The sequence below is a fragment of the Hyposmocoma kahamanoa genome, unplaced genomic scaffold (assembly GCF_003589595.1).
Source record: "Hyposmocoma kahamanoa isolate Upper Pololo Valley unplaced genomic scaffold, ASM358959v1 95, whole genome shotgun sequence".
Lineage (NCBI taxonomy): Eukaryota > Metazoa > Arthropoda > Insecta > Lepidoptera > Cosmopterigidae > Hyposmocoma > Hyposmocoma kahamanoa.
In genome coordinates this window covers 7,428,601-7,438,774 of record NW_020654972.1, presented here as the reverse complement: position 1 = coordinate 7,438,774, position 10,174 = coordinate 7,428,601, and the positions used below count along the sequence as shown (strand labels likewise).

At 36.4% G+C, this 10,174-nt stretch overlaps 2 protein-coding genes across 2 annotated transcripts; one reads left to right on the top strand and one right to left on the bottom strand.

Moving 5' to 3' along the window:
* Window positions 1–18: 18 nt before the first annotated feature.
* Window positions 19–8,105, bottom strand: LOC113238258 (transmembrane protein 185A). The gene is made up of 7 exons (XM_026475066.1): window positions 8,056–8,105; window positions 7,801–7,977; window positions 5,969–6,176; window positions 3,981–4,110; window positions 2,296–2,426; window positions 1,748–1,871; window positions 19–579 (listed from the first exon to the last, which is right to left on the bottom strand). The coding sequence occupies exons 1-7, from the start codon at window positions 8,103–8,105 to the stop codon at window positions 317–319; spliced, it is 1,083 nt and encodes a 360-aa protein (XP_026330851.1). The 3' UTR covers window positions 19–316.
* Window positions 8,106–8,389: 284 nt separating this feature from the next.
* Window positions 8,390–10,171, top strand: LOC113238131 (NEDD8-activating enzyme E1 regulatory subunit). Its single transcript, XM_026474868.1, has one exon. The coding sequence runs from the start codon at window positions 8,529–8,531 to the stop codon at window positions 10,134–10,136; it is 1,608 nt and encodes a 535-aa protein (XP_026330653.1). The 5' UTR covers window positions 8,390–8,528; the 3' UTR covers window positions 10,137–10,171.
* The last annotated feature ends 3 nt before the right edge of the window (window positions 10,172–10,174 follow it).

Below are 10,174 nucleotides of genomic sequence, written 5' to 3'. Positions count from 1 at the left end.
CCCATTAACATAGGTCAACGCAACGATTTCATCTTTAAGCGCCATTGGGCTCTATCCATTATCATAGGTCAACGCAACGGCTTCATCTTTAAGTGACATTGGGTTTACACCCAGTAACAAATCATCGAAATGATTTCATAACTAAGTACCATCTATACGGAAATAAAATTATTAGCGGTCCCACTGGATTATAGGCAAAACGTGATAAAACAATATTAAACTTCCAATAACATCTGTAAAATAAATCCCACTAAAACGAAACTAATATAAACAAGTGAACACACGTTAATATCATCGATTTCATGAGTCCAGCATATCAGTCTGGCATGTCTATACTCGTTATAGGTACAACTGGTTTCATAGCTTCATTTTTCTTCTGATTCTTGACTCCTTTTTTACTCTCTTTGACGGTTTTGACCTCCTCGTCTCTATAAGGCTCCTGATTGACGGGTGGCTCCGTAGGTATTACATTGGAGCCTCGATTTACGTTATTATTATACGCGATGTTTGCGTATTCCTGGAGTAACGGGAATACCGACAGTAGGAAATGGCAGAAATCTTTCCTTATGCCAAACCACCCTGAAAGCAAAATACAAATATAAGCTCCACAACATTTATTTAAAACTTGATATTGGCGGACATCGTCGTGGAACAGTAGGCGCGTATGTTCACTATACGGTCACGTGACCGGGGACGTAACTTAATAACTAGTTTATTTTTACTTAGTTATTAATAATACTTTTCTGTAGGACTAAACATAACGTATTTAGTAACTTAAAAAGAAAAGATAAGCTGTCAGACCAAGGGCTTTACCATGAACTCTTATTACAGTTCAGTATAGGTTCGTAACGCCAAAAAAGCGGGATGGTGATATACACTTCAAGTAGCGCTGTCTCACAACAATTCATTTTAGGTCCTAAACTGAATCGTAATAAGAGTTTATGGTAAGGCCCCAGGTCAGACGACTGTCATTGGGAATCTATAAAAGACATTTATCCAGGCCGTTAAAAATAAAGCAAAGTTCTGTCAATTCGTGAATTTGTGTATCGCCCTACATACTCGATTTAAAAAAATCATTTAACATTTATTATGAAATTTAATTAGAATTTCGCCAGAAGCAGCATTCGACTCCGTGTAAACCTCAGAGTCGACTGTGCCTTCCTTCGACAAGGTTTAGTAGTAAAAAAAGTAAAAAGCTTAGTGTAAACACGCCATCATGGCGTATCATCATTATCGTCACCAAATCCTTATGAAAACAAGCCTACAAACAGAGATCCAAAATGAGCTGAAATTTTCAGCGTTTTCATAACGCTTATTATTGAATGTTTCAGTATTTCCAGTGATTACACTTAGTCGACTGGGTCAACTTCGGCAGCGGACTAGTCGTTAAACGACTCAGTGTTAACACTGCGTAAGTTGCCGCCTTCGACTGCGACTTATCGACTTAGTGTAAACACGCGATCATGGCGTATATCATCACCAAATCTTTATAAAAACACGTTTACGCACAGAGATTGAAAATGAGCTCAAATTTTCAGTGATTACACCTAGTCTAATTATAGTCGTCAAACGAGTCAGTGTCTATACTGGGTAGGTTACCACCTGACAAGCGGAGTCGACCTGTCGACCTAGTGTAAACTAAATACGAAGTGAGGAATTGAGCTTGCTTCGTAAGTACTTACTGACTCTCGACTTGGTAAAATCCAAATGATATAACCTAAAAAGCAGTAGTACATAAATTACTTACATTTATTCCCTCCTTTCGAACTGAAGGACATAATGATGAGCGTCCCATAACTGACAAAGAGTGGACTCACGACCACGGTGTACGACAGTGATATTCCGTCGTCCAGTTTATTTGTCAATAGTACCTGTAAATACAAAGCACCAGTTTTCACATGAACGATGCCAATCTAATAGTGCAATTAATGTAATACGATTCGTAAAACTTGGATGTATAATATAACAATTAAAGTCAGGTAAAAAGTTGAAAAGGACACACACTGGCCACAGGCCTATCAAACAGTTTATTTAAAGTTGTATTTCTTATATCGAAACTGCAGAGTAAAAGAAAAACGGGACAAAAAGGCAAATTAAAGTCCTTTTCCACCGGCGAGGGGACACAAGACGATGGAAGTGGTAAATAATAATATAAATTTACCGTATTAATGTTCAGTGGAACATAGGTATATGTCACCCCTGTTTTTATGGAACGTAGGCATTATTTTAAACGGTAAAAAGTGAACGAAAAGAGAAAATAGTTTGCAAATCACTTTTGGCAAGTGAAACACGTACCTGAAATGCTAGAATAGGTATGACAGTGAACGTGTATGCCAGTGCTGAATTGAAGCTGGTGCGACGCTGCTGTATGTTCACCTCCGGTGTACGCAACAGTATGCCAGCAAATATGATACTGTATAACACCCCTGGAAAATAGAACAAGAGTATATTTGTCTTTCTTCCTAATGCCTGGAGATGGTGGTATAATCCTATAAGCAGTGGCGATGCTACAACATTGTAAGCCACCTTACACTTAGGTTTGGTTTCCATAATATAATGAATTACTATTCAGTATTTCATACCCTTTGGTATAAGAAAGCCACATGTGATTATACATGAAAGTGCTGTCATCCATCACAAGAAAGTCATAAAAATAATTCCATAAAACAATAGTATATTGTGTATTAAGAGCAGCAACTATGTAATTACTAATGAGAGACCATTATAAGCCCGAAGACGAAGGCTGAGGGCTTTAATGAGTCGAGTTTATATTTTTTCACCGCCCGTGCTACATACAATGTTTTTCATCACATTTGCGAGGAAATAAATACAATGTTAATTTATATCTTGTATGAATAAATATCGCTTCACAATACGATTACGGATTTCGAAAATGGCGGAGTATTTGTTTTTTTTTTACAAATGGCTAGCTACATATTCTTTCATAGATAAAACAACTGGAACTAAAATGTTGTAAAAGGCAAAAACGCATATAGTCTTGTTGTATTAGATATAAAATAAATATTTTCGAAAGACTAAAAATACTGCACAATTAGAATTAAAAAACTAATTTAGCAAAATATAGTTAAAATGCAAATGTTTTTTTTTTCTTTATGTACTTCAAGATAATAACGAAACACATTCAAATTTTTCGTGCTTAAAAAGTTTTTGTTTAATTTTGACGTATACATACATATATGAGAAGTAAAGTGCAATTAAATAAAAAATCCATTACCCCTTAGGGCGATAATGTAATGAAAATGCCCGTGTGTAAGGCCATTCCGGCCGACTTTCCCTGCATGTCATGACACTTTTTACGAGCAAGTAAATAATGAAAATTGTATATAACACTCCTATTTAAGTATAAAAAAATTATCGACAATTTCGTTTGTAGTATCTTTAAGCCTCTACTGAAAAGTTGTCATTTTGCAACTGTGGCCTTATTACACCAAGGGGATTATCCATGAATGCCGCCAAGCACTCACGGAGGTATGTATGTAGGAAGCTCTCCCCTTTCTCAAGGTCAAAAGGAAAATGCTGCGCATTATAACGTGTCATTGTTCACACAATAAACGCCTTTTCAATCTAGGTATCACGGACAGCCCTCTATGCAGAGCTTGCATGGAGGGAGAGGCCACGCACATTCTATTGCAATGCTGAGGCGTAACGCACTACAGGGCGAAATATCTTGGAGTGCTGAGGTCGCTCCCCGAAGTTTTCAACAAACCTAGGAGGGTGCTGGATTGTTGGAGGAGCTTGAGTCGCACGAGTAGGAAAGACCTTGCACCCACCACACGCAAAATAGGCGCCTGGACATGGAGTTGCGAACACCAGCCCGTTACACCATACCACACCATAGTACGTTGTCCCTACATTCTGATCTGTCAGTTTCCCAGTGTTTAAAATTGGAGCATACAGGAAACAAAATACATATCAGAAACTTTTTAATTCATCATATGAAAGTCGTCCAAGATACTTACCCACTAGACTGAGGCACATAAGTATCCAGAGCGGTACAAACACAACCTCCCACGACCATTGGATAAAGCCATCCAGTTTCAAAGCTAGGAATATAAACTGGAGGATATTTACGGCGCAAAATAACTCCAACTGCAAAGTAATACATTTGCAATTTAAATTTATGTATTTGACTTACGTGAGTTCTTAAGCTTCTTAAGCTAACCGTTGGAAATTAAACTTTTTTTTTTGGATTTAAATCATGCATATTTGTTTTGATGATGTGATGAAACCGGCACATCAAAAAATGTTGATAACCTTGGAAAACTTGTGAAGTCCCCAACCCTTATTGGGCCAGCGTGGTGGACCCTCTCCTAAAGAGACGACCCGTGTCCAGCAGTGTGATGTATAAATGGGGTGATAATGTTATGCTATAAGAAACAAGACAACGTATTTTACAGGTCCAATGGTCACAACTGACTCAGCTGATTTTAAAAAACAAATAAATACACGATTGAGCGACGAAAGGGCGGACGAAAAAGCGGCTAAATGACAAAATAATTATTTGAGTCATCATAAAAAACCATAACCCAGTAGTTGAACATTGAAAATGACACCGTGGTTCAAAAAAATAAATTACACAATTTGGTTTTAATTGTATGACTAGAATACGCCCAATAAATCAAATCATTAGAAATAAATGAGATTTTTCGGACATGTACAATTATTGTATTTTTGTCTTCATTAACGCAGTCATAAGGCTGTCATCTATAGTAAAGCGTTTAAGCATTTTTTTCCTATAATGTTAGCAACAATTTTCGCGGTTATTTATGAGTCTTTCTAAAAAAGTTATTACTGTCGAAGAAAATGCATTTACGAATTTTAAAACAGTGATAAGTGATTGCATAGAAGTACACATCGCACCCTTAGTAATATAAGGGCACAATCCAAAAAAAGTAGATTTTTGGGAATGTGGTGAGGAGTTATTGTAGTTTCAATAAGTACAAATTTCAAGTCCCACCCGTCACAATGAAACATATATATTTTTATTTTAACCAATAAATATGCAATCTATTGGCATTTGCTTTTGTAAAGTTTAAGTTATTATTTTGTCTTGGTTGGGCATTGCGCACGTAAATAGGAATGTAAATATTAAGATTTGAAAGTGTGTCCCACCCGTGACAGCGATGGGTGGGACACACTTCTAAACGTTTTTACTTTGAATAAATGTTTGTATTTTCATGGATTCGAGTTTTTACGATGTTTACTAGATGTAACAGTTACTTTAATTTTGGAGTTTAACATTTGATGTGTTAAATTGTGACGATCGGGACACCATTTTGTGACAGGTGGGACAAGTTACATTTGAATACATAGAATTAAAAAAATACACTGTTATAAACAGTGTATTAATAACCGTCATTGTGAATAAAAACCGCCGAAGTATTTTAATAACCGGCAATCTGTCTCACTACTGCTACACATATCTCTCAACCCTGACATTGGCAAAATCGTCGCGCAAAACGACGGAGCCATAGACACAAAAGTTGAAGTTGAAGTTGACTTTTTAGTCGTAGCGCCATCTATGAGAAATCTATGAAAGTTTTATCACCCAGATAGTTTAGTGGTTTTATCACCTAGATACATTTACAGCTACCGGCCCTGGCGAGAGATGTCGCTATTCACTGTATTTTAAATTTTTATTGAATTGACATTCAATAAGTTTTTGTGATATTACGCCACTAGTTTGTTATAATTATTAATACAAAGATCGAACACTCAGAAAAAATTCCTTCGATCCGGCCATATTCGAACCTACGTCTTCTAGCATACCATGGCAGAATACTTGACCAAATCAAAATACACAAACAATGTCAAGTATGATGCTTCATTCGCATCATGCGTCGAGTATTACTTATTTAACAGTAATTGTTTTGGATGGACGTCAGACGGAGAACGGAAGTAGATTCCCTGATCCAAAAAAATAGTTTTATTTAGAAATAATACATACCTCATAACTCCTATCGTGCTTTACAGACCATATGCAAATGGCAATAGAGACAATGCTAATGAAGATAAGCGGGATGAAGACTAAGATCCACACATGGCGCCCTGAAGTCATCTGATCACAGACCAGCAGCTCAAACATGAGCAAGATCAAGTGGATGGCCAAACTTATTAGCATTGCTTTGTAGTGGATGTATGCTTCGCCTTCTAACCTGAAATTTTAGTAATGTTACTAGAGTGTGATAGTTAGTTGTATTGTTTATTGCATTACGAGTATGTGGTATAGAAAAGGTCTTAAAGTTATTACATGCTCCAACATAAAACCCGCAAAGACTCTGCAACTTAACTTACTTCATCAAGTACATTAACTATTGTAACAAAATAAAACTGCCTCCATGGCCAAATGGCTACCATGCTGGACTGACATGCTCAGATCCCGGATTCGAATCCCGGGCCGGGAGAAATATGTTTATGACCTACATTTATTTCTCTAGTGAGTTTGAGTGTAATTTGTGGTTGTCTATGTGTGTATCCATGGCACCCGCGATATAGGGTTTTCCTAGTGCGGGGCTATGAGTGTGTATGCATTATTATTTTCATAATCAAAAAAATCCTGTAAATTCTAAAAACAGTTCGATGTCAGTATTTTAGTTTATTAAATTTGAATATTTTTAATTGTGGGACACAGCAGACCTTGTTCTTAGAAGAATCATGACATATTTAAGGTATTACGATTTGATAACTGCAAGTTTGAACATTTATGCCACCAGTATGCACATCTTGAAAACTAACAACACACAAGTGCAGTGATATCACTACACTGCATCCAGCATTGCCACCTTGGGAGGAAATAGCTAAACCTAAGTAAAAAATTGCTAGATGCTAAGAGATTAATTCTGGAAAAAAATAGCCAAAAGTGGCTAGCTAAACTACTTTACTAATTATGAATCCAAAAAATATCATCATTGTTTGAAAAAACAAATATACGCAATTTAAATCAGGAAAAATAGTTTCATTTCCTATGTGTAACAATCGCGAAAACCTAAGAACTCAATAATATTATATGTGAGTGATATTTTGGATATTTTTTCTAGTTCTTTTGTTTTTCCTAATACTTTTAAGATGATAACTGGGATTGAGTAAGTCGCACATATCTTTTTATTTTTATTCAGAAAATATTGGATCCTTAATATTGATTTTAAAAGCAAGCTCACTCTATTTCTGTTTATTTTTAATAATGCTCATGACAGAAGAAACCTGTCCACTTCAGCATTAGAATGAGGCAAGGTTATTGCCAAACTTTCATTTCATCAAAAATTGTCATTGCCAAAACTTTCAACTGTTAAATTTTTAATACCGTAAACATTTTTTCTTAACATTTTTGGATTAGAAATTGATTGAAAAAGTATAACTTTTATTAGTGTATAAAAATAGCTAATATCATGCCTCAGCTCCTAGAGCTGTAGTGTATTCATTAAAAAATAATAATAGCATTTATTCTTTTTGAAGTACCAGCTGTCATATGTTCCAGTTCCTTGCTACTTTCTTACTGTACCTATGTACGTTGGATTATATTAATGCAAAAAAAAATACTATTAGTATAAATACCAGCAGAATTTACATCCACTGAATTATTATAAATTAATAAGAATTGATTAATGAAGCCAGAAGGAAAAAAATGGCTAAAGAGATCCCTTGAAGTCAAACTGGAGTATGGAGCTTATAATAAGACACTGTTCAGTTTTACTTTGTGGTTATTTTTAGATAAAAAAAACGTAACAATTTCAATGACTTATTACGTTATGGGTAAAGATTAATTCACACAAGGGTACGAACCTGAAGTGGGGGTACTGCCACCAAACATACGTCCCCACTGTAGCACCCAAAACAACGAGGAATTTCCACACCCATATGGGTGTAAACACAGCCCAGTACGACCATGATATGGCCTCGTCCAACTTTAAAGCTAACAGAGCTGTGAAAACCAGTAAACAACTGTGTACGACGAATTTGCTGCAAAAAACAAACAACATTGACAAGGATCGAAATATTATCTTATAACGCACGAAAAGGACTACCAAAAATGGCTACCTAGGATTAAAATCCTGAAATAGGGTTTGTAAATTCATTTCCATGCACATTCGTGTCAAAATAATCCCATATCATTTCACTTTTTAAATTAAATTTCATGGAGATAATCTTTCTCCAAAAATGTCAAATCAACAAATTGACAATCAACTTTTTTAATGTTTCTGCTCGAATTTATTTATTCTACACAACCACTGCGCCACTGCTATGATTAAAAATTGTCTGACTGTGTCTGATTGGCAAAATCTGAGAGTGAATGGTAAATTTATAAAAAAAAAATGTTGCTGCTGTCAACCATCGTGTCAAAATAACAAAAAGTCAATAGCAAAAAGTGGTCTGAGTGGTCTACAATAACCTGTGAATGTGAACAAAATCAATAGCTGATTTGCCTCAAATTCTCGTTTATTAGTTTTCTACGGTTTATTTTAGTATAATAGTGTTTATAATTACGGCAAGATTCGTTGAATATATGAACAATGGCTTCTCCGTCGCCAAAATCGCCTGAACAAAGTGAAAAGAATAAACAATATGACCGGCAACTTCGTTTATGGGGTGACCACGGGCAAGCAGCTCTTGAGAACGGCCATATTTGCCTAATAAATGCAACGGCTCTTGGTACTGAAATCCTTAAATCTATAGTTCTCCCAGGGGTCGGAGCAGTTACTATCGTAGACGCTAACGAAGCAACTGACCAAGACATTGGAAGTAACTTTTTCCTGGAATGCTCAAGCAAAGGCCTCAACCGAGGATCAGAAGCGCTTCGCCTAATTCTAGAATTAAACTCGGCAGTGCAAGGTCATGCTGTGCAGGTATCGCCGGACCAGATACTCCAAGAGAATCCAGATTTCTTCAAGAGTTTCAGTGTAGTCATAGCAACAAGTATTGGCGAGAAGACTGTTATAGATTTATCCCAACATTTGTGGGATATCAATGTACCATTTATTTTCTGCAGATCAGTAGGCTTCCTAGGATCGTTTAGAATACAAGTGAAAGAACATGCTGTGATAGAAACGCACCCAGACAATGAACAAGTCGATTTACGGCTGGACACCCCATTTCCTGCCCTTGCAGCATATATTGACAGTTTTGACATTGATACAATTGATTTGAAGGATCACGGTCATATCCCATGGCTTATCATTATATATAAGGCTGTTCAAAAGTGGCAAATCAAAAATAATAGCAGTTGGCCAATGAGCAGAAAAGAAAAAAATGAAATCAAAGACATTATTCAGGATTTTATCAGAAAGGATGAGAATGGCATCCCAATTAATGAGGAAAACTTTGAAGAAGCTACAAAAGCAGTGAACACAGCTTTGATTCCCACATATCTGCCATTAAAAATCAAGGATCTCATTTACAGTACTTCAGCTACTAATTTGACTAAAGAAAGTTCACAATTTTGGATCATGTGCTCTGCTCTGAGAGGTTTTGTTGAAGGTGAAGGAAAAGGAAAACTTCCTGTGAAAGGAGTCTTACCTGACATGACCTCATCTACAGACTACTTTGTAAAATTACAGAACATATACAGGACTCAAGCTGCTCTTGATGCCGAGGCAGTTTATAGGAAGGTGCAAGAAATTGTAGCTCAATTGCACTGTGATAGCATAAGTGAAGCTGATGTCAAGTTGTTCTGCAGACATTCTCATGATTTGCATGTGATCAAGGGTTCCAATATAGCCACTGAACACCAGATGGGTAGTGCTGTGGCTTCATATGTATCTCGACATTTAGAAGAACCAGATATCATGATGGTTCAATACATTGTGCTCCGTGCTGCGGAGATCTTCAAGTCTGAACACTGCAGAGCCCCAGGTGATCTGGAGCTAGAAGGTGACATAGCTCAGCTGAAAGCATGTGTCTCCAAACTACTTACTGATATACAATGTTTTCCTTTTCCCAAAGATGAATTTATTCATGAAATGTGTAGGTATGGAGGTGCTGAGTTACACAGTGTGTCTGCTTTTCTGGGTGGTTGTGTTGCCCATGAGGCAATTAAAATTGTCACTAAACAGTACAAACCTGTACATAACACATTTATTTATGACGGAGCTTCAACGAATACCGCTACTTTCACATTTTGAAACTGGATTTAGGATATAATAAACCATAAGTAAGCGTA

Coding starts and splice junctions, on each gene's coding strand:
- LOC113238131 (XM_026474868.1), top strand. CDS start 8,529: ATGGCTTCTCCGTCGCCAAAATCGCCTGAACAAAGTGAAAAGAATAAA.
- LOC113238258 (XM_026475066.1), bottom strand. CDS start 8,105: ATGTGCATGGAAATGAATTTACAAACCCTATTTCAGGATTTTAATCCT. Junction 6,177..7,800: donor TGGCAGTACCCCCACTTCAG/GTTCGTACCCTT, acceptor CTAAAATTTCAG/GTTAGAAGGCGAAGCATACA. Junction 1,872..2,295: donor TACCTATTCTAGCATTTCAG/GTACGTGTTTCA, acceptor TTGTATTTACAG/GTACTATTGACAAATAAACT.